This window comes from Lycium ferocissimum, chromosome 2 (assembly GCF_029784015.1).
Source record: "Lycium ferocissimum isolate CSIRO_LF1 chromosome 2, AGI_CSIRO_Lferr_CH_V1, whole genome shotgun sequence".
NCBI classification, from domain to species: Eukaryota; Viridiplantae; Streptophyta; class Magnoliopsida; order Solanales; family Solanaceae; genus Lycium; species Lycium ferocissimum.
In genome coordinates this window covers 70,870,889-70,898,310 of record NC_081343.1, presented here as the reverse complement: position 1 = coordinate 70,898,310, position 27,422 = coordinate 70,870,889, and the positions used below count along the sequence as shown (strand labels likewise).

Below are 27,422 nucleotides of genomic sequence, written 5' to 3'. Positions count from 1 at the left end.
TCTGCGAACAGGAATAATACTGTTGTTAAATGCCATGAATTACTATATACTTATAAGAATAATGTTAAATATGATGTATAAATAATATTGATATTAATTGTACTAAACTTAATTTAACAACCAAACATTGTACTAAAATTTTATATCAATATTATTTTACCTAATACACTCTGCCAAACGCCCCTAAGGCATAATGAAATTTGAACACTTTGTTAATATATGAAATAATTTAATTAGGAAAAGAAATAGAGGAAGGGGATTGGGTGGGTGGTTGCGCGGCCGGGGGGCGTGTTTAGTTTGGTGCATAATCGGCAGAAGCTACATAAGTTTCAAACTATAATCAGAATTCAAGGCTTGTTATAATTGAGATATTGATGATATTATCGACTTTTTACTTGATTGTAAGTTTCTTACCTTTTTTTTCCTTTATTTGTATGTAGTCCATTTTAAAGTGGGATAAACACATGGACATTTCCTACAAAAATTACTTGGCCTTTGGCCCACACTTTGAAGCGCGTGTACGATCAATACGCTTTATTCTTGTGCTTTCAAATCTCATTTTCAACCCTCACTTCTAGGACTTCTGTTTAAAAAACGAGACTCTGAAGGCCAGATTTGTCAAAATACAAAATTGTCCAAATCTGGAGAAGCCCAAAGGTGAGAATAATATGGCAAAGTGGTTTTGATGTTGAAATCTGTGAGCAAAAAGAAACAAGGGAACAGAATATGGCAATAAAATAACTCTTCAATTCTAAATTAATCAAATTAGGCATTAGCTTTATATTCACCGGACATAATTTAAGTGTCTTAATTTGAATATGTACGAAGTTTAAGAAATAAATGACTTTTTTTGAATTTTGTAATCTTAAGTTAAAATTTGTGTAGTCCTTAAATCTTGTGGTCTTAAACCTGTCATATAGAATGTTAAAATTAAAAAACTTGCTAAATATAAAAAGATATATTCTTTTTGGAACAAATCAAATAAAGTGGGGGTAAATCTTTTGTATTGTTTGATCATGAATCTAAGGTGTACCTCTCTATTTTATTCAGATTTGATACATTTAAGAAACTGACATAGAAAAGAAACACAAGGAAAAAAGGGATATAAAAAAAGGAAAGTTAAGAGAGAAAATGGGAAAAAAATGAAGAATAATTCTAGCTAACCAAACACATCATTAACATCAGCAACACCAACCAGAGATTTACTTTTCTCTAATCCATCAACCCCTTTTCCTATCTTTACTCAGTTGGGCCTGTTTTTAGATTTCAATCACTTACCCAACTCTGTAAAGTTTCAATCTTTACATCACTTAAAATTATATAATTAATGTAAGCATTAACAACTCATTTTGATCTTTATTGACCCTCAAGTTTCTATCTTTCAGGTTATTCTTGAAAGGGAATGTTCTCTGAGTTTTGTACATCATAGTCCAGATCTTAATATTCTTTGACCTAGCTGAATAGCTAAAAGAAGAACAAAGGTTAATGGCATTAAATGATAGGTAAGACTTTCAGTTTTGATTCAGATGTTTTGATGCTTTGTTTGTTAAGTAAATGATTTTTCTGCATCTGGGTTTTGCTCTTTTGTACTACCTAGTAAACCAAGAATACACCTTTCATGTTGTTAAATGAGAGTGGGCATCATATAAAGTTATGAATTTTATAGGCTGATCCCTGGAATTTTAGTGTGGAATTGTTCATCATACAAATGACTTACTTTGTCAAGAGGAAAAAAAGAAGGGAAATTAACAAGAGTTGATCTTTTAGCTCTTTTCTCCATGATAAACAAGACATTTGACTTTAGTAGAGTCCTTGGATTTCTTCATTTTACTTGCCTTTTTGTTATTTTTTGCAGATGAAAAGGAGATTTATTCGTCTTGTCAGGAACGATTTCATATAGAGCTTGTATGTTGGTTTAGGGTGGTGGAAGATAAGGATTTGGGGTGTATGAGATCTTCACTGGCTCGGTAACAATTGGTTTTATCATCTTTGTTTTGCTGCTTAGACCTTTCAGATTGATGAACGTTCTGTTTCGAGAGTGTTTCTATCAGTAAAACATTACAACCAGAAGATTTTAGTTTCAAGTGATGTTCAAACAGATACTCAATAGGCTCCCTAAGAAGCCTTCCAAGTCAGCAGAAAATCGTGATGGAGGAAGCTCTGCATCACCGTCAAATGCTTCAACTAGTTCTAGAAGCAGCGATTTGTCTAGTTCGCGGTCAGGAAATTCGAGTGCCACTACTGTTTCAGGAGTCACTTCTTCAACTCGAGGGCCGAATCATGGAAATAAGCTACCGCAGGCTGTAAATGCTACGGTGAATGGAAATGCAGCGGTTTTTCCGTCTGAGAACTTGCCTAGTTTTAAAGATGTACCAAGTGCTGAGAAGCAAAACTTGTTCATCAAAAAGCTGAACTTGTGCTGTGTATTATTTGACTTTACTGACCCAACAAAAAACTTGAAAGAAAAAGACATCAAGCGGCAGACATTAGTGGAGCTTGTTGATTATGTTAGTTCTGCGAATGGAAAATTCACAGAAACTGTCATTCAGGAATTAATTAAAATGGTGTCTTCAAATCTGTTCAGGCCTCTTACTCCTCAACCTCGTGAAAACAAAGTATTGGAAGCTTTTGACTTAGACGAAGATGAACCCCTGATGGATCCTGCATGGCCGCATCTGCAAATTGTGTATGAGTTCTTTCTCAGATTTGTAGCATCGCCAGAGACGGATGCAAAATTGGCTAAGCGATACGTTGATCACTCTTTTGTTCTAAGGTTATTAGATCTCTTTGATTCAGAAGATCCAAGAGAAAGGGAGTACTTGAAGACTGTTCTGCACCGCATATATGGAAAATTCATGGTGCACCGCCCTTTCATTAGGAAATCAATCAACAATATATTTTACCGGTTTATATTTGAAACTGAGAAGCATAATGGAATAGCAGAACTTTTAGAAATTTTGGGCAGCATAATCAATGGATTTGCACTTCCACTGAAGGAAGAGCACAAATTGTTCCTTGTTCGAGCTCTTATTCCACTTCATAAACCAAAGTGTATACAAATGTATCATCAGCAGTTATCTTACTGCATAACACAATTTGTGGAAAAGGACTGCAAGCTCGCTGATACTGTCATAAGAGGTTTGTTGAAATATTGGCCTATCACAAACAGTTCCAAGGAAGTAATGTTCTTAGGTGAGCTGGAGGAGGTTCTAGAAGCTACTCAGTCTCCGGAATTCCAACGCTGTATGGTGCCTTTGTTTCGTCAGATCAGCCGTTGTTTGAGCAGCTCACACTTTCAGGTTAGTAGTTTTAGTTATTTGGTATTTTATTTCTCGTCCTTTGCTCTTTGCCAAAAATTAATTGTGGTTTGCCAGACTGAACCTCAGTATGCTGGCTAAATATGATTCTGAATAAAATGTTCATTAATACAAGATCTGCTATGCGGGGTATGTGTTTAACTTAAATAGATGTCAGGTGCTGGTATGACACATCTATCATGGTTTTATGGCCTTTCAGACCATGTTGCTGATCAGTCACGATCAGTTCAGGTTGAAATAGGAATGTGGTGTATAGTTCATTACTGTTTTTTTTCTTTTTTTCTTTTTCTTTCTGAACAAAGTTATAAGTTCATTGATGTTATCTGGAAAACTCGGATATACGAAGTGGCGTACAAAAGACCCATAGAAAAATGTGGTTCTCCGTCCAATCATCTACACTAACGGGGAACTTATAAGTGCACCAAAAATTTACAAAAGATCAAGAGCCAATCCCATAACCTCGCAAATTCATTTTTCATCCCTGCAAATATTCTTCCATTCTTCTCTCTCCAAAGTAACATTGCAAGGGCCGAAGTTCTAGGTTACATAAGGTAATTTCCTTTTTCTCCATTTTTTCAGCCACTAAAGTCGTTAACCCTTACTTCCAAACCAAGTGAACTGAGTATCTTTCTGACGTTCGGAGAATCTAAAATGACAGGTGTACAATCCATGCATCGTCTCTTTTCAAGTAACCTCTGGCAGTAGGACTTCATAGAGAACAATTTCTTCCCTCTTCCCTTCCATTTCCAGGTGCCCTGTTCGCACTATGTGATGCTTTGCTTTTAGAGTATGCCATCACGTTTTGGAATATTCTATCTCCACATCTTGTAGAGTTACTCTGAACCTCCTATGCTAATAAGCTCTGCGGTCTCGTGTCCTCTAAACGTGATGAATTGCCATATCTTCTAACTGAATGTGTTGTACAAGGTCTCAGTTTCAAAAAAGAATGTGTTGTACAAGGTCTGGAAGGACACTCTCAGAGTATCATCACATCCCCAACTCTAAAATTGATGTTGTCGTCAAACTCTTCTCTCTCTTTGTGATGTTCCACATCAATAGGGTCATGAGATGTTTATGGTCCTCCATCTCCCTTTGTGTGTGCCACTCTTGTATCACTCCCCTACAAGACCACCTTATTGGAGATGTGACCACCGCCCAGTTCATATGGAGCTTTATTACGTTGTCTATATAACATTAAAAGTTCCTTTGAAGCCTTTTCAACTTTTTGGTGACACTAGCGAGCACATGCACGAGTGAGATGTTATATGTATGGATGCTTGACATAGTGTTGAGATGATCAATGCCTCCTTGTATCAAAAGCAATAGTATTGTTATCTTCCATCATTGAACCTTGATGTCATTGGTATTATCTTCCTTGCCATTTTAGGGTCAAAGCATCAAAATCACTATTACCTATTCCATTTTGGCCGTTCCTAATGTTGGTTATTCGTGGCATCAGTTAGATGCACATTGAGATATGCAATTTCAGCAGACAGATTTTTCAGTTGGAGTGATTGAGTAAATCATGATTTGATCTTTAATTGATTTGCTCCATTCATTGGAATAGATCAACCTTAATAATAAATGTCAATATTTTCAAGTTATGTTGAGAGTTGCTCAGATGCCAAAAGATTAATCAGAAATATCAAGTTGGAGATGAATGATTATCCTTTCATTAAATCTAGAGCAAACTTTATTTTGCATCAAGTTTGTACTTTGAATGAAGCTTGTTGAGGTTGGGGATTGATGTCAAGAATTGCCATAATGTCATAATCCTGGTTTGTGAACCTGGTTATTTGAGATTCCATTGATCTCCCACTTTCAGCACCTGAAAAATAATCTCTGTCAGCATACCAACTCTACAGCAAGGTATTAGTGCACCAGCAATAAAGTATGTGATCATGCAACCTTGTCACGATCCTAAGCCTAACTTTGCAATGGAATCATGTTTGTAAAAGCAATAGAGTTTTATTAATGACCAATTTTATCATCTTTGACTCGCAAAAAGAACAATGTTCATGAGGTAAATGCAAGCAGAAGAATGATTATGGACTAGTTTTATTTGATATGTAATAAGCACCGGTTCTATTTTAAAAATAAAATAAATAGCACCAGTCCTCATATGGAGCATAGAGAATGAGTCGATATTGGTCATTGTCATTGTTGTGATCTTATCCCTTTTGGAGAATTCGGGTATGTCAGTGCATAGTCTACGCGGGAAACTCAGAAAAATTTGAAACGTAATCTAGTTGAACTTTGTTCAAACATGATCTATGGAGAACATGAAAGGAGGAATGGAGTTCTCCAGAATCCCTTAGTTCTTGAGCAGGAGACAATATGCTGCTGCTTATCAGCCTAGTTAGGAATGAGTAAGCAACTCTTTTTCTCTGTAGAAGTGTCTTTTCCTGCCTGTGTTTGCAACTCCCTCTTTCCAAACATACTAAAAATGAAAAGGGGAAAATCTAGCCTGCTGGAGATGCTCTAATTTGCTGTTTGTCAGCTGTGCCTGGTGGGACAACTTGATGTTAAATAACCGTAAAACTTGTGAAGGGACATATTGGCGAAGTCCTTATCGCTGTGAATCAAATAGAAAAATGATCAATCAACTGAAAAAACAGTGTGCTTGTTTAATGGAATAAGATGGACTGGATCAATTTAGTGATGGAACATCTGCCAATGCCGTTTTCCTCCTTTTCTTTAACTATCTTTAACTTTGTATCTTCAGGTGGCTGAGAGGGCTTTGTTCCTATGGAATAATGATCATGTTGAGAACCTAATCAAACAAAATCGTAAAGTTATACTGCCGATAATCTTCCCTGCATTGGAGAAGAATGCTAGAGGCCACTGGAATCAGGCGGTGCAAAGCTTGACATTAAATGTCCGCAAGATCTTTTCTGATATCGATTCTGAACTCTTTGAAGAGTGTTTGCAGAAATTCGAAGAAGATCAGGCCCAAGAAGGGGAGGTAAAGAGGAAACGTGAAATGACTTGGAAGTGGTTAGAGGAGCTTGCTGGAATGAGCAATGAGCCAGTGCTAGTTTCTCGTTGGACAACACATCATCCACCATCTGGCTAAAGACTTAATATCTTTGTTGCTGTTGCTTTTCCCTTGAGCAGTTGACCAGCATGCTAATTTAGGAAGGAAACTGTGAAAAGGAGGTGGGGTCCGATACATCCTGAAAATTTTGCTTTCCCAGGTCTCACTTTGTGGTAACACAAATTGAGTTGGATGCCAACTCCGTGCTCATATTGAGGCAAGGACTGTGTACATATGGAGTCGCGTAACCGGAGAACCTCAAGATTTAAAGTCTGCAGTCCACGCGTCGCTGGAGTTAAGTTTGGTTAAAGTTAATTTGGTGTTTGCTTTATTGGAGTTTGGTGTGATGAGATTGGAAAATCATCATACTTCAGGTACATGACTAAAGTTCCTTTTAGGTTGCACTTGAATCTCTGTACCGTCTTAATATATGCTTTGACATTGTAGATAATCTTGGGCATATTCAAAGCAAGACAATTTTAAGTTGCAATATTTAAGAAGTTACTAGTAGTAATTCTTTTGAATTCTCACACTGCTTGCAATGAATATTTTAGAAGTTCCCTTTTCATTTGCTGTAATGGATCTTGATCCGTTGGAAAGAGTGACTGCATATGATCTGTGTGTGAATGGCAGCTTGTTGCTCTGAATTTTTTTTTTTTTTTTTTTTTTAAAGCTTAACTTTCGATTCCCCTACGCATTTGCAAGTGGATGGGCATAAGCGTTGACACTTTGTATACTGAAAAACAATGCAGTAAATGACATGCAATCTCGTAATGACATACAATTTGTTGCGTGTGTTCGCTGCAAGCCTGCAGCTGCATTAACTTGATAAAAGGGACACTCGGAAGCAATATATACTAACTAGAAATAGAAAGTTATTTAGAGGCGCAGACCACCTTCTTAGTGACAGTACAAAGTATTAATCCGCCTATTAATATTCGGGTCAGTAAATGTTGTGGAATGAACATATATCCTTTCTACCAACCAAAAAATAAATAAAAAATAGAAGGTGATTATCTGACTTTGAAATTTGTACTGTATGTCATAATATTTGTATGGTTATAAAAACCTTTTTATCTAAGAAAGTATAGAAATATAAAAGTATTATTTTTTTATTAATGAAAGAATAATGTTAATGAAATGGAGGCATAGAGCGATAGAGCTGCTTTCATTTGATTTTACTTTAGCCGAGGGCTGGGATTACATTGGATATGTTGTTGTTGTTGGAATGGAGGGAGTAAAAAATTAGGCGCACCACATCTTTATACCAAACCATACTACTTTACCATGATTAAGTAAAACATTAAGGATAGAAAGTGATATTTTTAGCAACGTTATCCCATTATCCCAAAATAAGTGTCAATTTAGCTCATTTTTACACTCATTAAGAAAAACAATAAATATAAGGTATAATTTACTAATTTAATAATTTATTGGATGTTTCTTGAAAATTGAGCACTATTAAAAAAAACAGTTCTTTAATACTCTCTCCATCCCAATTTAAATAAATTTCTTGCATTTTTTTTTTTTTACGGTAGATGAATTTTTCTTTTTTCTGAAATAACCCTTCTCTTAACGAGTTCTACAACTATTTTACATTTTCCAACATTGATTATGGGAAGAAGCAAAAAGTTAAGATTGACAAATTATCTTTTTATCAGTTCTTTAATTAACTTTCTTAAGGGCTTCTCACACTCCAAAAACTCATCTATATTAAAATGGAGGGAGTATTATTTTTTGTCGTGATTTCTTATTTTGGAATGGAGAGAGTAATTTAAGACATGTATTACCGGATGCATTAATTATTTTTATATCAGCGCATTAAGTATATGGGACAAACAAATCTAGCGCAGACGCCACAATTAATTTGTCCCAATTTTCTAGAAATGCTATGTTATTCTTCACCCACCTAATCATACCTCCACAAACTTTTTTGCTGTTTCGATTGGCTATATCACTCCATTTTTTTTTTTTGCCTTTCATTTTACTACTTCTTGCTTCACTGTAATCTCAAACCCTTTTTCACCTCTCCTCCCAATCTAAGCAACCCCATCTTCCTTTTCCCAATCCACAATCCATCCCCCAAAAACCCTCAAACAAAACCAATTCAATCCAATATCCAACACACACTCATCATCATTCAACAATGTCCAGATAGATCAATTCACAACTAATTACAAATCATTCAATAAATTAACAAAAAGGGTGTATCTAGGGTTGGAGGAAAAGGAAGGTGACGTAACCCCTAACGGAGAGGGAGAGTGGAATAAACCGGTGGAGCTAAATGCCAAGCGTGGCCGTGAAATTATACAGTGTTTTCTTCAAATTCATCTTAAAACATCGCTTACAAAACCGCATTGACAACAATGCCGCCAACAACAATGACGTCACCTCTTTCGGCGTGACGTCACGTCCCGATGAAGAATCCATTACAGCTTCAAATCCTTCTTTTAGCGACGGTGTAGCTACCAAAGACATACATATAGATCCAACTACATCCGAATCTATACGTATATTCCTACCCGAAACTTGTCTCGGGTCACCCGAACCCGATTCCAAATCTGGATCTAGGGTTAAGGCTTTGATAGGATCTGATCCACGTCGAAACAGCTATGGTGCTGCTACAACTGATAATGTGAATGATAATCGTTATAGGAATAGTTTCAATCATAGGCGAAATAGTTATGGATCATGTAATGTGGATGATCTAGCATTGAAATCTGATAATGGGGTTTATAGAGGATATGCTCCTATGGGTAAAAATTGTAGGAAATTACCGGTTATGTTACAGTTTCACGGCGGGGGGTTTGTGAGTGGGAGTAATGATTCGGTATCGAATGATTTCTTTTGTAGGAGAATTGCGAAACTTTGTGATGTTATTGTTTTAGCTGTTGGATATAGGTTATCGCCTGAGAATAGATATCCGGGAGCGTTTGAGGATGGGTTGAAAGCGTTGCATTGGTTAGCAAAGCAGGCAAATTTGGCTGAATGTAGTAAGTCGTTGGGGAATAGACGTGGTGGTGGAGGAGACATGAAGAAATCGGATAGTCACGGGCATATAGCGGATGCGTTTGGAGCATCGATGGCGGAACCTTGGTTGGCTGCTCATGGAGATCCGTCGAGGTTAGTTTTGGTTCTATTGTCTTATTCAATAGTTGTTGTCTTTGTTTTGGTTTTTGACGTGGATGCTTTAGATGTGATTTCTTTTTATCTGTTTCAGTACTTGGTTCAACGAGTAATTTTTTGAGATTGGATAAGAAATGTGGACACAGATATAGTTGCGAAGAATGAAAAGTTAATATAGCACAGTCTAATTATGAATAATGGGGTGAAATCCATATTATTAGACTGGCCATTGCGGAACTATTCATTCAAAGTAGCTGCAGTGATGACTAGGAAGATACCAAGCAATGTTTTTTATGTAAATGCGTAATTTTGGGCCTCATGACTAGTGGAATGTTCACCTGCCAAATTTCTAATATTTTTCTCATGATATCATGTGGTTATGCGTTGAATTCCATTGAGAGACGGGTGCATTTTGTCTTGTAAATGGGTCATTGTTCCTGTGGTCCTTTGGGCAATATTAGGAGTTATACTGTTAAATAGCTACTATATCATTTCCTGGAAGGGAAAATGTTTTACTAGGAGGATATGCACGTGCTGATTTTCCTGTATTCTACTAATTTTTTTAGGTATGACTGGATTCAGTTTCTGAATAGAAGTGTTCTTTTCTTTTTCCTGTAAAAAAATAAGTGTTTTTGATGCTGCTGGTTTTGGTTTGTCTTTCAGTACTTGTTTTGAATTCTTTATGAACCTTTATTAGTTTGTTTCTCATAAAGATGATTTATTTAAGATTGTTGCATAATTTGATTCTATTGTATGTTATTTCTAAATCTATAACGTTAATGAAGTAAGCTTATTGTGGTCTTATTGGTTTGTCATACCATCTTGGATCCTACTAGAAATGACCCCTTTTTTCTCTTGGTCGTCCTAAAATTATAAGTTTAGATTGAATTATGCTTATACTGTATATATTATGTTGAATTTGATGTAACATCTTTTTGTGGAAGAGTTTGATTATCCAATTTAAGATTTAATGTAATAAGTGGGTGTAACCCAAGACATTTTATAAACCCTTTTAGACATAAACTCATTTAGAAAATCCATGTGGGACAATTATACAACTAAACACCTCCCCTCACGTGTAACTAGATTTTTTGGTTCAAATATGGACTTGAAAATAAAGTTACTAACCTACGAAATGCAACAATTGAAAAACGTTACTAATATGAGAAATGGCCTTACCAAATGTTGGCTCTGCACCATGTAAAAAGAATTTGCGCATCCAACCCAGAACCCCATCACAAGTACTAAAATTACTTTGCCAACAATAAGGGACCAAAACAGCAATTTTCCCTACATCCTACAGTTATAATTTTTTTTAAAAAAAAAAAAAATATTTTAGTCTATGTTGTATTGGAGAGAATCAGTTTGATCACTATTCTCTAAAGCAAGACATTTCCTTAGTAATTATATTTCTCTTGTGTTCCCAAGTTTTTAGATTCATATCCCTTCATGTTTGTGTCCCTGCTAGTTAGGGTATATCTGCCAGTTCTTTCTTCCTTTTTACCTTCCCGTTTGTTATTTAATAATGATGATGTCTTTTAGCCTACAAGTGGTTTATTTAGAGAAAACTCCGTTATCCATTAAGATCCGGGGGGGGGGGGCGTCTTCTAGAAAGTGGTTATTCGTCTAAATCTAAGAGGGTAATGTAGCATATCTCCAGCCTCATGGGTATATGTTTGGAAAAATGGAGCAGGTGCCTGCAAAGACCTAAGAACTAATTCTCTAGGACGAGGCAATCAGTTTGTGTCATGGAATGAGGAGGATACAGCTGGTAGATTTGTGTTGGTTCGATGAGGAACTTGTGCTGGATGTCATCCATAATTGAATCAAGTCACTTTCTCATGTTTAGGTTTCCTAAAGTTTCTGTACACGCCTAAATAATACTTTCTTGTGCTTTACTTCATCAAAAAAATAAAATAATACTTTCTTGTGCTTATACCATGACAGGTTAAATATCCTCCTTTTTTTGTTTCTTCGCGATTCTGTTAAATATAAGTAATAACTTACTATATTTGTAATTCTTTTTTGTTGTTTTCATATGTTCAACTAGGTGCGTTCTCCTTGGAGTGAGTTGTGGAGGAAATATAGCTGATTATGTGGCCCGGAAGGCAGTAGAAGCAGGTAATCTTTTGGACCCAGTCAAGGTGGTGGCACAGGTCTTGATGTATCCATTTTTCATTGGCAATGTTCCAACTCATTCCGAGATAAAGCTAGCAAATTCTTATTTCTATGACAAGGCGATGTGCATACTTGCCTGGAAATTATTTTTACCTGAAGGAGAGTTTGATTTGGATCACCCTGCTGCTAACCCACTCGTTGCTGGGAGAGGAGGACCTCCATTAAAACGAATGCCCCCAACATTGACAATTGTAGCAGAGCTTGACTGGATGAGAGATCGGGCTATTGCTTATTCAGAGGAACTCCGGAAAGTAAATGTTGATGCTCCTGTTCTTGAATATAAGGATGCTGTTCATGAGTTTGCAACTCTTGACATGCTTCTCAAGACCCCTCAGGCTCAGGCTTGTGCTGAGGATATTGCCATCTGGGTTAAGAAGCACATTTCACTTCGAGGTCACGAGTTCTCTTATTGAGTTGGATAGACGGTCTTGTATAGCAGCATCTTTGTGGCAAATGATCCTTGTAACTTGAGGTTCACCATATATGGCTTTTAAGTTTCATCGCACATTCTTTTTTCTTTGGGATGTTTCTTTTGTAAAATAGATGTGATTTGCCAGAAAATAGGTTTAGCTGAGTTTTGAGCCACGTATTCCTCCTATTCAGAGTTAAGCATGTATGTGTTATCCTTGTAAACATTTTTCCCTGTATCAAGAGATTTCTCTGTCATTTGCAGATAATGGAAGAGATGTATTCTGCTTAGTGTTACACGTTATACTTATGGCTGGATTTCAGCAGTACTTGGCATTAAAGATCTTTTGACAGGATATTTAAAGTTCTTCATGTGTCTGTGTTTTCAAGGAGATAGTTCTGAAGGCTCTGTTCAATCGGACCGAAATTAATTTTTCCAAAATTTTAAATATTCGTATTTTACGTTGTCTTTGACCTGTGACAGTTGACGCAGCTTGTCTACTAATGACTTTGTATCCAAGAAATGGTTTCTGTTGACCAAAGGAGATCGATGTTTCCAGTGTTGTCTTTGTCAAATTGCCACATGTTATCTCCTGGTTTTGAGTCCCATTCAATGTCAATTTGATTAACATTCCAAGCAACTACGTAACAAAAACGAAAGAAATGAATGTTTGCATTCATTGGGGATAACGCTCACTAAAGTACTTGCATTAATTTTATTTTGTTCGAGATTCAAATTAAGTAAATTTTGGTTAACATTTGATTTTCTTTTTATTTTACCAATTTGGTATGAGGAAAATAGCAACTAAACGACTCGGTACTTTTTTTTTTTTTGAACATATTTTTTTTAGTTTATAAAAATAGAACTAATCCAGTTTAATTTTAGCTGCCAAAAATAGTCAAGTTTGATATCCAATAAGTGAAAAGTACCATCCAACAAATTAAGATGAGAAGAGTACCAAGACAACACAACATAAAGTTCCCAGGACAGGACGAAAATGGTAAAACATCACAAGCTAACAGACTTGAAATGATAATAATCACTCAATTGTTTGCTTTTTAAACACTTTCCAATTTGATCTCCGCTTTCTTTTCTTACCCCTTTCCATTTTTCTTTCTGTGTTTTAAATCTTTTTCCCTCTCTCCCGATCTACACTGACAAGATCTGGTGAGCTCATCTTTCTTGTACATGAAATAAATGAAGTACAGTTAATTCCTTATTGCCTTGAGTTTTGTCAGATCAGATTTCAGTTCAGAGTAGTTACACTGAGACACACGCCTTTCCTAAAATTGGGTTTCATTCCCTTTTTTGGAAAGGCATTATAGAGTAGATAAAGCACACTTTTTGGTCTCAAGATTGTAAAAAGTACGGTTCTTGTTGCTATTAGATCTCTAATCAGGTACACCTTTATGTCCCTCTTATTTTTTCTTCTTTGTACTGTAGAAAGCTTCAATACACATAACCTGTTTGTTGAAAGTTCCCAAAAATATAAAAAACCCCAGGACCCATTTCCATTTTTCACTTTTTGGGTGAAAGATCTATGTAACGAGCGTTATATCTTCTTCAATTTGATTTGAAGTTGTGATATAAACTTGAAAACCGTTTGGCCACGGATTTTGAAGTTGAAACTTGAAACTTGAAAATTTGAGCTTTTGAAGTTGTGTTTGGACATGCATTAAAAATTTTGAAATTTTGTACTGGACGTGAAATTTCTCCCAAAAACTGGTCTGAGCCCCTTTTTGGACCTTAAAAATATTTTGAAGATAAATTTTCAAAATCTGGTAAAATTTCATGGCCAAACAGATATTTGAAGATAATTTTTCAAAATCTGATCCAAAATCAATAGCCAAACGCTAGCTAAGTTTTCTGGCAAGTTTGCTAATTTATTAGGTGGGTCATTGAAGGATCAAGATGAAGTGGATGGGCGGAAGTGTTAGCCAAAACATGGAAGGTTGTAGAGCGAAAATCAGAGTGGTTGCGTTGGTTTTACTTGCTATATGTATAGGTCTAGCTGGTCTTTATAGCATGATAAAACCTATATCTAATGGTTGTACCATGACATACATGTACCCTACTTACATTCCCATACCTATACCAAAAAATGTATCTTCCACAAAGTACGGACTACATCTATACCATGAAGGATGGAGAAAGATTGATTTCAACGATCATCTTAAGATGCTTAGTGGGGTTCCTGTTCTTTTTATCCCCGGCAATGGTGGAAGCTACAAACAGGCAAGTTTCTTATTTATGTCCTAAAATCTTTCAGAACAGTATTGGCATCATATGTCTCACTTTATTGTCTCAAATCTTCCATATGGGAATGTCTTAGTGCATTACCAATTCCAAATAGATTATGTGTGCATGTCGTCATGACAGATGAGCGTATACAGAACGTAGGATGTTGATGAAAGCACAGAAAAAGTCTTATATCCTTGGAACTGTTTTCTATATTCTTTTGGCACTCTAAAAGCATAACACAAGTTTCGTTTGGTTAATGCATGCTAAAACTATATAAGTACTATAAAAAGTAATTCTAGTTGTGTTAGGGACAACAAAAAGTGATAGGAAAAGGTTCTATTTGTTTGCTCTGTAACTACATGATATTAAACCGGTCAGAGGTAGTATTAATTATGAAGTGTAAGTAAATGGTATTTATGTGAACCAATTGAATATTCTTGGTTTACGTATGATGGTACAAGTAAAAGATTATAATAATTCCTTTTCTGGTGGGGGCTTACATCAATCAATTGATACTAAGGTAAGCACCAAAGTTGCTTAATAGCCAAAATGAACACGGCGTTTCAATTTCATCTGCCATTCCAGTTATCATAAAATAACTTATATTTATTCAAATAATCTTATCTTACCAATTTAAAACTTAAAGTGAATTAAGACATAAATAAATTTGTATTTGAATCAATTTGGAATTAAGAATCTTGCAATAATCAACTTCTTTCAAGTGTGAACAGATTTAAAGGCATTTATGTTTTTTTAACAGAATAAGTGTCGATACCAAACATACCAACGACATACTATCAGTTTTCAGCACTTCTACCCCAAAACGTAACTGCTTATTAACCAACTTCAGCACTTAATAGAGCTTTTAACACTTAATGTCTGCTACATTCAATCAACTAAGCCAAACGGGTTCTAAGCCAAGAGCTTCTCAAGGACTGTATTTTGGGAATCAAGTTGTTTCAATCAGACAACTTGCTGTCTTCTATCCATTTTAAACAAACCTGGTTCGGAACCATCTCTTTTAATAGCGTAATAAAAAGTTTACTTGCTGCGACAACTGTTGATTGATTGACTTATTCTAGAGAAAGTGGTGTGGAGGTTGCACTCGTGCTATTAGCTAGAGGTTGTTTACTAACTGCTTGTTATGTGAATGTATGTGGCATCATAATATGAGTGCATGGCATGTTAATGAATTAGCTGTTCTCGTTTTTGGCTTTGTTCCTAATCCTTTTCAAATGCTTTTACAGGTGAGATCTGTGGCTGCAGAATCTGATAGGGCTTATCAAGGAGGTCCTCTTGAACGCAGTTTTTACCAAGAATCCTCTCTAAGTCTCCGAGAGGGAGTAGATTCTGATGTCACCAGCGCTCATTTACCCTATCAATATACATCCATGCTTGACTGGTTTGCTGTGGATCTTGAAGGTGAACATTCTGCAATGGATGGTCGAATTCTTGAAGAACACACAGAATATGTTGTATATGCCATTCACAGGGTATACCTTTTCTTACTCAAGTAAAATAGCTCCTTATTGACATTTGACTGATGCAATGTCTATGTGTAGGGCATTTGACTGTCCCGTTTTATGCCTTGTAATTTTCATGTCTCTGTTTCTATTTACATCTTCCTGCTACTAGATTTTGGATCACTACAAGGAGTCCCACGATGCACGAGTTAAGGAAGGTGCTGCTGTGTCTAGGAGTCCTCCGAGAAGTGTGATATTAGTTGGTCATTCCATGGGTGGTTTTGTTGCTAGAGCTGCGATTGTCCACCCACATTTGAGAATATCTGCTGTTGAAACCGTTCTGACACTTTCTTCTCCACACCAGTAAGTTGCTCTACTCCTGGAAGCTATTATGTGGTTACACTGATGCTATAAAATAACTATTTCTTTGTGATGCCTTACCCAGATCACCTCCTCTGGCTCTGCAGCCATCACTTGGTCAGTACTATGCACGAGTAAATTACGCATGGAGGAAAGGATACGAAGTCCAAACTTCTCGATCAGGGCATTTGTCCGATCCACCACTCTCTCATGTTGTTGTTGTCTCCATTTCGGGTGGTTATCATGATTACCAGGTACTTGTTCTATTTGCTTATACATGTTCAAGTATATGCAGAAGTTTGAAAATCTGAACTATAGTTGGCAACTAATAACTTAAGGCTTATAACCGATATCATGTCTTTTCCCTTCTTTCTTTTCCTAGCAATTCCAGTAGGAAGCCTCAATTCTCCTCTTGAATCAAAATACTTTTGAAGTGAATGATTGTTAGTTACTTTTAGAGGAAGCTGGATAAACATAATATTTTTATGTTCAGGGGTTTAACTTTGTAACTGTCATGCTATTGCTGTTGAATGCACTGCTCTGTTAGCGAGTAGGGGGAAGTAGCTCTACAGCTTTGTCTCCATCTTGCTCACTGTTCATTTACAGCAGTTTTTTTCTTTTAATGTTCTTGGTTTACCTACCTTCACTTTGAGTTCTCCATTGCCTTTGTCTCTGTATAACAGTTATACTTTCTTTCAATGGCCAGACCCTATCGCCGGCTTCTATCTGTGTACTTTGTTCTTTGGCTGTTTTACTTTCTCTCGCCCCATCAATTCCCCTTCATATCAGCTAACAACTATGCATTGCTTCACTAAATATTTAGCTTTTATAACTTTTCATTTTAGGTCCGATCAAAGCTACAATCACTTGATGGTATTGTGCCTCCTACCCATGGCTTTATGATTAGTAGCACAGGCGTGAAAAATGTGTGGTTATCAATGGAGCACCAGGTTATCCTGTGGTGTAATCAGCTCGTTGTCCAAGTAAGTCATAATTTATTTAAGAGTCTCCAGTTAAATTTGTAGTCAAATAGCTTTGAATTTCAATATCAACTTTTTCAGGTATCACATACTCTTCTTAGTCTGATAGACCAGGAGACTGGTCAACCTGTATCTGATGTTCAAAAAAGGCTGGCAATCTTCACAAAAATTCTTCACAGTGGAATACCTCCAAATTTTAATTGGTTAAAGCAGCCACAGCTGCCTCATATACCAATTGAAAATGGAGAAGCTGAATCTGGTATTCTCAATTCAATTCTCTGTATCTACAGTATTTAAAGGGATGATCCTTATACAGTGTTTAAAGTATATGAAAATGCATTTCCATGCTAAACGTGTTCTTGTATATGGCACCAATTTGGTGTTCTAAAAGGTGAATTGTGGTGCAGGATCGCAGACACACAGAATGTATGCTTGCCCTAGTAACATCCATTGGAGTGATGATACACTTGAAAGAGATTTATACATCGAGACAACCACAGTTACGGTTTTAGCAATGGACGGGAGAAGGCGGTGGTTGGACATTGAGAAGTTGGTCAGCTTCCTTTTATCGTTTTATAAAAAGTTTACTTGATGCTGTATGTCCAGTTTATAACTTTATCTTACTTGCATACTCAGGGGTCTAATGGCAAAAACCATTTTGTTTTTGTTACAAATCTTTCTCCATGTTCCGGTGTACGATTGCACCTTTGGCACGAGAAAGGAACTTCAGTTTCCAATTTGCCGATTAATAAACGGGTTTTAGAAGTTACGTCGAAGATGGTGCAAATTCCATCTGGACCAGCTCCAAAGCAGGTACTTGGTCGCGTCCACTTTCAGCCAAATGCTCTAAAATGAGATGTTATATGAGCTAGTTTAATTGAAATGCTTCTTAAAGGTGTTGCTTTTGCAATAGGTTGAACCAGGTACTCAGACTGAGCAGGCACCTCCTTCTGCTGTGTTTTGGCTGCACCCAGGGGATATGCGTGGCTTCAAATTTCTGACCATTTCAGTGGCACCTCGCCTGGTACTTGTTCACAGGGTTTCTCAAATATGCTTTAGCTTCTGTTTAGTCATGATACCTAGTTTCTTTGGAGTTCTTTGTAATAATTTGTATCTGCTAGATGTTACTACCCGTTAAATCTTTAATAATTTGATATAGAACTTTAGTTTCTGTACTTTATAAATAAAAGATAAACGACCTTCACTTGCTTGTGCCATGTTAAGCAGCCTAAGATTTCAGTTTCCAGTGTCCTCTCTGAAATGCTAAGCAAACCTTTAGTTTTTCCTCTCCAGAAACGTCTGTCAGTATCTTCTTCTTTCTTTCCTGACCACATTCATACATCCTGTTTTGCCATCTGTCCATACAGCATGGAATTCTCTCCTCACACCAAAAAATAGTAAAGAAAGATGTTTAAAGCTTTCTGGTTGTTCTCACTGTTTTGAAACCAATTTCTATTGCATTCATTTCCATGAGAGGTTAAACAATATGGAAACAAGTACCTTTCATATAAGTGTAACAGTGATGTATACAAGGTACCTTTCTTTCAGTTCAACTCCTCTGCATTCTACAGCGCATGGTTGCTTCCTTCATTAAACTTGATGGCATAGATGAGTCGTTAAACAATATGGAAACAAGTATCCTGTGCTATGAAGCCAACCTGCAATGCAATAAGAGATTATTAGTATTCTTTTCAAAATCTTTGCACATGCAACCCCAACTAACATATATCCTCCTCCTCTTTCTTACATGGTTAAATGAGAGGTTTTTATTGAAAATAATAAAGATTTTACTATATAGTGCCATAAAAAAAATTGAAATGCTTCAGAAGTTCCATGGTGTTGCAGTTCATACTTTTCCTTTTGCCTGTTTGTTGTTGAGCCCCCGGAATTGGTTACTGACTAATAGTAGGATCTTCTGTTTTTTGTTGTTTTCTGATTTTTTAACCAGTCTTCTAGTTTTAATGATGCTTGTTACATCATTTATCAAGGTAAAAAGAAACTAGAAGGTTCTTTTGCAAATACAGAGACCAAATTTTCATTGGGATCACCACATCGAACAAATATTTGGTGTATAATCTTCTATGAGAGGTTGACGAAGCATTAACTTTCTGACCTGTATAGCTCATATGGCTTCAAAAATATTTGTTTGAGTAATTGCTTTTAGCTGGAGGTACTCATTGAAATGTTGTTTGTGCTTCATTTTTTAATCGTTCTTGAGGAAAATATTTTATGTAAATACATTCACTATCATTTGTCTGTCCATGGTCATGACTCATGAGTCATTACTCGCTAGATTTATCCTCACTAGTCTATCAACTTCAATAATTTTGACTGACGTTCTCTAATCACCTTGGTAGTGGGGCAGACACTGCAGAGAGCCGCATATTAAAATTTTGAAATGGATGTAGAGTAAGGGGTTGGGGCAGTTAGGATCTGTTGGGAGAACCTCTTCTTTCTCAATGTGTTATAAATAGAAATCACATCTTTCTTCTGCCTTTGATGGTAGAGTTGCTGACAGATCCTCTTTGCAGTAATTTATATATATTCATGAGTTTTTGTAGTGCCACAGTGCAAATTTGTTCTTGGAATAAACTTTTAGATGGAAACTTCTGTTTTCCTGTGTCGAGTTTTAATTGCGGTTAGATCCTGAATTTTCATCTCATGACAACTTTATGATCTTCAGGCTCTGTCAGGAAGACCTCCACCAGCCACTTCCATGGGAGTTGGGCAATTTTTCAAACCAGAGGATGGGGAAACAGTCTTATCTTCTGGTTCGTTGATTGGGTCCATGTTTTCTTTAAAGGTTTGTGTAGGGTGGATCTTACTTAACTAGAGTGGGTGAAAAAAAGTTTGAATTATATCTACCTTTTAATACGTTATTTTTCGGTTCTATTTTGCAGGAGATGATGTTGAATGAGGATCATCCTCTTGCACTCAATCTGACATTCTCTGTTAGCTTGGGCCTCATGCCTGTGACATTATCTGTCAAAACAACTGGTTGTGGAATAAGAAAGTCAGAGTTCACTGATGATGAACCTGGAGAGATGGAAATTGACAGTAAGGGTTTCTTCTATTTAACAAAATAAAGCATCTTCTACTGTTTCTGTTAATCAGTAAAGCATTTTGTACTATTTTACTTGGTATTGTGTTACTTGCCAGCATCTTCCACCAATCCCTCCAAATTCCCATAAATTTTGGTGGAATTGATGTTTGAGGAATTTCTTGGAGGGAACTTGAAGTGTGAGTTCCACATCCCTTTGGCTAAGTAAATGCAATACCAATTGAAGAAGGTTTATGTTTTCTCACCTCCCTTTAACTGCTATTCAATCTGCCCCATCAAAGGGACTTTTAAATAGAAGTTGTTGTATAATAGCAATAACTGGAAAATCACTTGTAGCAGGTGCACTTTTAACTTGCCACCTTCATATATAATTGCAGAAAAAGTAACCAAGTCAAAAGTAATTCTTTAGTTTATTCAGCTGAGTTTTAACCTTATCGACTGAATGTTTCATACAGAAGATTGAATGTCTCAGTTATTGTTATTTATTTGTGCTGCTAATGTAACTTATTCTTTTCGATGTAGGGCTGTGTAAACTTCGCTGTTTCCCTCCTGTAGCACTTGCTTGGGATGCCACATCTGGTCTTCATATTTTTCCTAATTTGTTCTCAGAAACAATTCTTGTTGATTCCTCTCCAGCACTCTGGACTTCCAGTCTAGGGTCAGAAAAGACCAATGTTTTGTTGCTGGTATTATAACAGACCCGTTAGTTTCTTGTTCGGTTAGAAAGTTGAAAGACTGCTGCTCTGTTTCTTTAGCTCTTTCATGACTTTGTTTTAATATTTTTCCATCTTATGTGCAGATTGATCCACATTGTTCGTACAAAACAAGTATTGGTGTTAATGTAACCGCTGCAGCTAAAAGATTTTTGCTTTTATATTTCTCACAGGTGAATGCAATTTTAAACCCGTCTCATAGGGTATCTGGAGGTTTTGTATACCATGCAGTCTGAGACTTTTCTTTTCATGTGTATATTTCTTACATTTCATTTGCGACTTAGCTTCAAAACGTTATAGAATTCTGATGGTGGCACAGAATCTCCAATTTGATTGTGATGCCCAACAATTCTAATATTTCATATTTAAGAGATTCTTCCATGTTCCATTAAGTTGGGATACGTTCTACTATTATACCTTAGAAGATTAGTCCTCAACAGTTCACAATTCTTGCTGTTTGAGCTATTTATAACTCGTTATCTGTCCGAAACAAGTTGGGGTCGGCTATATGAATCATCCATATTTCCATTTAAATTCTACTCATGTGATCATAATACCAAATAAAAGTAAATTAAGTTAGACATATATAATAACGGTTATAATAGCAAAAATATTAGAAACTCTCTAACAAGACTAAATCTTGTTCCCCACCAGTAGATATCACCTATATGGATCTTTTTCTTCCATTGTACCCTATCTTTTTGCTAAGTTTGTATTGATATCAAGAAAATGTAGGTCTTTCGAGAGAACTTCCTTTGCTGTGATTTCAGGTCTACCTCATCCCCTTTTAACACCATCTCTCACCATGGTTTACACCTATGGACTGGTCCATCTGTCGGTCGATGCAGGACATGACCACCATCTCAATCGATCTTCTGTTATTTTATCCTCAATGCGTACTACTTGCACTTTCTGACAAATGTCGTCAATTTTAATCTTATCTAATCTTGTATGACCCCTTCTTAGCATCTGCATTTCTGCATTACTCATCTTGTGGATATATCGACTTTGGTTTCCCAACATTCACTACCATATAACATTGCCGGTCTTATAACTATTTTGTAGAACTAACCTTTCACTTTACTAGGCATCCTTTGATCACATAACACCAGTAACACTTCTCCATTTCAACCATCCAATTTTAATTCGATGAGTAACATCTTCATCTATCATTCCATTCTCTTGAAACAAAGAGCCTAAATATCTAAGTTGTTTGCATGGTTCCTGACTAATATATCAAAATATCATCAATGGTGCAGTTGCCTTGTGTCCCTTCTTTTGTAGTGTATCAGGTTTGTTCTTTAGTTGGATGTCTGTAGTTCTTATAATTGTTGCTGATCTTTTTACTATGCTCCTTTGTCTAGTTATTGCTTCTTTGTTCATTTTCTGATTATTGCGTTCATTGTTATTTGCTGTCATGGGCCTGTGCAGATTACTGGTTTTGCAATTGCTGTTGTCTTTTTTGCTTTAATGCGGCAAGCACGGCAATGGGAGCTTGACCTGCCTATACCTTCACTCCTTTCAGCTGTGGAATCAAATTTGCGGATGCCGTTGCCCTTTCTATGTTTGGCCCTGCTACCTATCTTATTTGCTCTAGTGCTTTCCTGCCTCATTTCTCTACCCCTTCCTCCAGCCATAAGCTTCATCATTGTCTCAACAATCTGTTACTTTTGTGCAAATGGAGTGGTGGTTGTGCTGGTATCAGCCTCCCAATTGTTATTCTACGTTAGTGCATCTTTACATGTATTCATCAAGAAACGGTTAGTTCCTCTTTTGAATATATATACCATATCTGTGTTATTAAAGATTTTCATACAAGTGACTGGTATCATTTATTAGTCAAGTCATAGATCAAGGTTGCATGTGCTGGTGAAATTCAGTCTTAATCTTAAGAGCAATTTCTAATTCCCCTACTCCCTGCCCACCTCCCATAAACAATTAAAATACATTCATGTAAGGGGCGTGTTGCCGATTTAAATAAATAAAAGTGATTACTCTCTAACATTTTAAACTTTTTCTTAAGATAGTCACATAATTCAACAGATACCTTTATGAATGCAAGAAATCCAATACCAACTGCGCTAACAACAATATAATCTCTTGCAGGTCGCAAACACGGGATCATAACTTCTCTTCTCTTTTCACTGCTTTCCTGTCATCCAAGGTTAGTTTATTTGCGACTTTGTAACTTGCAAAAGCCTAAGTTTATAAAAGGCTGGCTTTTTACTTATATTTCAGAAATAAAATTGGATGTGTATCCTGCATTCCTGGTCCTCTAATCTTAGTGGTTGTCAAATTCCTGATTTAATTAAATTTTTGTCGATGTGCTTATTTTTTATATGAGTTTTCATTATTGAAACAGGTAGTCAGGATCATAAGATTCAATCCATTATTTGTTATGACACTTGTCTCTTTGACCCTAGTGTGCTTCGCTCATCCAGCATTGGGTCTTCTTTTGTTGGTCCTTTCTCATGCTGTGTGTTGCCACAATGCCCTGTCCAGGTACATTGCAAAGTAGTGCCATTTCTCCACTTTTCTGTGGTCTTGTGCTGCGTATTAATTTGACTGGGTTTTCCAGAAATGAAATTACTATTCAGTTGGAGCTATTGGTAGAACTGAGGGCCATTTCCTGACCATTGATATTTTGGCCCTTCTGTCTAGACCAAAGTTTTTTGCCGTATCCAATATTATGTGCTGATTCCTAACCGTATTCAGACCTTCTCAGAACTATTGAATAGATCAAACATTTGACCACAAGTCATTGAATTCAATAAATAATGAATTAAAAATAATTGCTTCCTCCTTTTGTTTATTTTGAGGGGGCAGCGGTTGTGGGAGAAGTGACTTTTCACATCAAAATTGATACTGGGAGCAAATGTGACAAGGAAATTGATCAATGCTGAAGGCAACCAAACAAAAAGCCATGAAGTGCTAGTTGGTTGGAGTAAAAAAAATGAAGTGAAAAAAAAAAGAAAAAATCAATTACTTTGACCTCCTCTATTTAGCAAAACTTAATAGACCTCCCATCTAGTCTGGGAAATATCACAGACCTCCCCTCGGTAATGATTAAAGTTAGTTGCATTGATTTCTGACATACTTTTACCAAAATAGCCCCATTGTGTAATAAATCTTAGGCAACTTCACCTAATTGGTTTTAGAAGAGCTAATAAGAATAAAAATGAATCTCATAGTATTATTAAGCTAAACTAGTTAAGCTTGAAAGCAGCAATTCGCTTCCAGTGATAAAACTTATCCAAATTTCTCTTTTTATCTCCCATAGGTTTTAGGTAAATGCAATAATGTTGGTGGCAAAATATTGGACAGAAAGCTTATCATTGCTTATGAGGCCCTAAAACGCTAGGGAAAGTCTTGTAAGGAAAAGTCTGTGTAATTACTTAACTGTAAAAAGGTGGTGGGGTGGGGGAAGGTGAAATATAAAACTAGAGTGGAGGTTTAATATAGTTCACAAACTATAGGGTAGGTCCAATAAGTTCCACTAGACCAGAGAGGTGGTCTAAGTAATTCACCCCTGGAAAGAAAAGGATAAGGGGAAAAAAGAGAAAGTACTTAGGAATAATGAGACATATATTCAAAATGAAAATTGGAAAACACAAATTCTATGCTTGTAGTGCATTTTCTGAGTACATTTATTTTCATAAATGAAATATGCAGCATTACTCATCACTTTTATTCTACATTGTTTATTTAGTTTTTTGGCTCTGCTAATTATTTGATATTTTGTTATGACAAAGGTAGTCTAAAACCAGTTCTTCTTGTCTGTAAACAGTTTTTTGATGGCTTCATTTCGCAGCCATACCCAGACTAAAGAGTTAATAGAATCTGGGAACGGAAGTGAGAGTGGATTGGAGCAGTTCATACCCCAGTATGATGGTGAGATCAACAAGCATTATCCTCAGAAGGAGAGTAATACCAAGAGTCTGGACTCAGTAAAAAGCTATGGTGATACCCAATTAGAGATCTTCAATCATCGGCATGGCTTGCTTGTATTGCACTTTCTTGCAACGCTTATGTTTGTCCCTTCACTTATAGCATGGATCCAGGTATTTCTTTTCTTCCTTTATGACCAAAACGATTTTACTGCCTTGTGTACATTTTTTTGTCAGTTTGGAACTTCATTACTTTGCACTGATAGCTTGATAGAGCAAATGTTCTCATAGTCTTTTTGATAAAGTAATATACGCTATTAATGTTTGGGCTAAAAACATGCCAGTATACAAGCTACCAAACTATAGAAAACCTACAAAATGAGATGGTTTTCTACGAATGATACCTATCTTCCATTCGTAAAGGAATCTTATGGGTGCACCAAAATGGAATAAGGGATATGATACTGCTCGTCAACTGAACAAAATTTATCTCTACGCCCTCAAAAGCTCTCATTGTAAAGTGAAGTAATTAAGAAGAGGCACTTGTAACTTATAATTTAGATGACACTTAAATCTGAGATATTTAATTCTCTCTTAGCTTCAATGGCTTGATGAAGATTAGCTAGAATCTGGGAGCTAAGACGGAGGTTTGATGAATATAATTTTGGCCAACATATAATATATGATGAATTTCATTAATACGATCATAATGAATTTCATTGATAGCAATTGTACTGTCAGATTGAACTATATAGATATGTTCTTTCCACAAAACTCAATCATCTGAAGTTGTTATTTTGCTTAGTCGTGTGATAAAACTGTACCTTGAATCGCAATGTTCCCCATCCAAAAAAAGAAAATACGAAAAAGAAAACTTGCCACCACAAAAAATAAAAAAGAAAAACCCACACCAGAGAAAGGAAAGGTGTATACAGAAAAGGAAAGAAAAGAATGATTACCAGAGATAGTTGGAGGAAGAACAATTAAAGTCCTTGTTACTTTTCTCCCTCCTCTCATCTCGTGCGTTGTAATCTCAAAGGTAGTCAGAATCGTTCGTCTCATGTTCATTATTTAGTATCCACTCGAAATGATTGGAAGTAGCATAACATTTCTTTTTTTTGGTGTTTGCTTGCACACAGAGAATGGGGATCAGTCAGAGCTTGCCGTGGTTCTTGGATTCTGTACTTTGTATAGGTGTTTTGCTGCATGGTGTATGTGACTCAAAGCCGGAGTTCAACTTCTTCTTATTTCCTTTTCCAGGCATCAGAAGATGGGAGATAAACCTGAGCTTTGCCTATCTTCTTGCTGGATACTATTCCTATATTTGTGGTTTAGCCTTGGCTCCTTACAAAACATTTTATCCCATGGCTGCCATTGGGGTTATTTCATGTGCTTTTAGGATCATAGAGAAGAGAAGTAGGGAAAAGGGGGAAATGTACCATCATCGTAGGAAACACTCTCATAAACACTAAAGAAAATATTCTTATGGATTCAAACAGAACCCTCCCGTGTACGATATTGCCACGTGCAGAGTGTTCTGCTAGATCTACTAATTGACATGGCTTTGATGCCTCAATTTTGAAGATTTCTTTTATGCCTTGCTGGATGTGTAATGTTACCACCTTCATTTGCGAAGAGTAGAAAGTTGTTTAGAACAACTTGCACGGAGTATTCATGTCTTTTATCAGGATGTGATTCAATTATTTTCCCATCAGGTTGTGTCTGTAGGTTGGTCTGGCTGGGTTCTTTATTGTCCTCCTTTATTTCACCACCAGCTTTGATGTGATTCAATCATCATATTTTATCGCAGATATGTAATATACAGTTCATAAAATTCAAGAGATTTTTGTTTCAGTCTGATTTTATCTATAACACGCTCACTTCAGTCAACATTGTCATTTTGCCAGTTTATACCGCGACGGACTTACTATGTAGCAGAACCTAGTAACTTTCACTTAGACCTTGCATTTGGTTTGGGAATTCACATAATATGTATAAATAATTATTATGGTTAAAATCCTAGATCCCTCTTGGATTAGTGTGTGAATGAATCACTAATTGGTTTTAGATCGAAATATCCGTGGATGAAAAAGATCGCTTATAGCATGTGTGTGTTTTTTTTCTTCTTTTTTCAAGCTCATGGTTATTAAGACACCCTACATAATTTTCTTTTTTTATGCTATTCAAAAACCAACTTTTAACTTTTTTTTTAAAAGCTATAACAGCCTTTTTAATACTAAAAATAGACCATGTTGTGGTGTAGCGGATGAAAACAACCTTGCTTAACAGGAGTTTCGGGTTAGTCACAGGTATTTAAAAAATTTTTTTTTGGTAGGGAGCGGTTTTTAATCCTAATATAGTCGTCTTTCTAATGCGGGTCTGGGATCTTAATTGGAAAACAAAAAAAAAAAAATAAAAATAGATCATGTTAAGTTTGCACGACAAGAATATTAGCAAGAGCGCACTGGTAAAAGAAAACAAAAAAAAATTAGGCGAAGAGCACAGCATACTGCATGTACCATAACACACCTGATGAGCGCAAATATAGCCGTTACGCCACACGAAATCAAAAGAAATGTGACCGTTACTTAAAACCCTAGACTCTTCTTTCTCGGAACAAACTTCATCACAAAAAACAGAGAGAGTAACA

General features: G+C 36.3%; 3 protein-coding genes across 8 annotated transcripts; all 3 read left to right on the top strand.

The window, feature by feature from the left end:
* Positions 1 to 1,108: 1,108 nt before the first annotated feature.
* On the top strand, positions 1,109 to 6,922 carry LOC132047290 (serine/threonine protein phosphatase 2A 57 kDa regulatory subunit B' theta isoform-like). Its single transcript, XM_059438294.1, has 4 exons — positions 1,109 to 1,286; positions 1,386 to 1,502; positions 1,856 to 3,299; positions 6,043 to 6,922. The coding sequence occupies exons 3-4, from the start codon at positions 2,088 to 2,090 to the stop codon at positions 6,391 to 6,393; spliced, it is 1,563 nt and encodes a 520-aa protein (XP_059294277.1). The 5' UTR covers positions 1,109 to 1,286; positions 1,386 to 1,502; positions 1,856 to 2,087; the 3' UTR covers positions 6,394 to 6,922.
* A 1,321-nt stretch (positions 6,923 to 8,243) lies between these two features.
* Positions 8,244 to 12,357, top strand: LOC132047292 (probable carboxylesterase 16). The gene is made up of 2 exons (XM_059438295.1): positions 8,244 to 9,477; positions 11,531 to 12,357. Exons 1-2 carry the CDS (start codon positions 8,639 to 8,641, stop codon positions 12,069 to 12,071), a joined length of 1,380 nt encoding a protein of 459 aa, XP_059294278.1. The 5' UTR covers positions 8,244 to 8,638; the 3' UTR covers positions 12,072 to 12,357.
* Positions 12,358 to 12,927: 570 nt separating this feature from the next.
* Positions 12,928 to 26,626, top strand: LOC132047289 (uncharacterized). Of its 6 annotated transcripts, none has more exons than XM_059438291.1 (20): positions 13,050 to 13,067; positions 13,311 to 13,466; positions 13,972 to 14,302; positions 15,556 to 15,801; positions 15,944 to 16,134; positions 16,217 to 16,385; positions 16,977 to 17,114; positions 17,193 to 17,370; positions 17,519 to 17,664; positions 17,748 to 17,924; positions 18,025 to 18,135; positions 19,795 to 19,914; positions 20,012 to 20,168; positions 20,695 to 20,858; positions 20,972 to 21,058; positions 22,317 to 22,645; positions 22,992 to 23,049; positions 23,248 to 23,387; positions 24,673 to 24,946; positions 25,912 to 26,626. In XM_059438291.1, the coding sequence occupies exons 3-20, from the start codon at positions 13,979 to 13,981 to the stop codon at positions 26,242 to 26,244; spliced, it is 3,342 nt and encodes a 1,113-aa protein (XP_059294274.1). In that variant the 5' UTR covers positions 13,050 to 13,067; positions 13,311 to 13,466; positions 13,972 to 13,978; the 3' UTR covers positions 26,245 to 26,626. The 6 variants fall into 6 exon arrangements, with proteins under 6 accessions (XP_059294275.1, XP_059294274.1, XP_059294276.1 ...); XM_059438290.1 differs by lacking the exon at positions 13,050 to 13,067 and adding an exon at positions 13,080 to 13,234; XM_059438292.1 differs by lacking the exon at positions 13,311 to 13,466 and having other exon boundaries at positions 12,928 to 13,067.
* Positions 26,627 to 27,422: the final 796 nt, after the last annotated feature.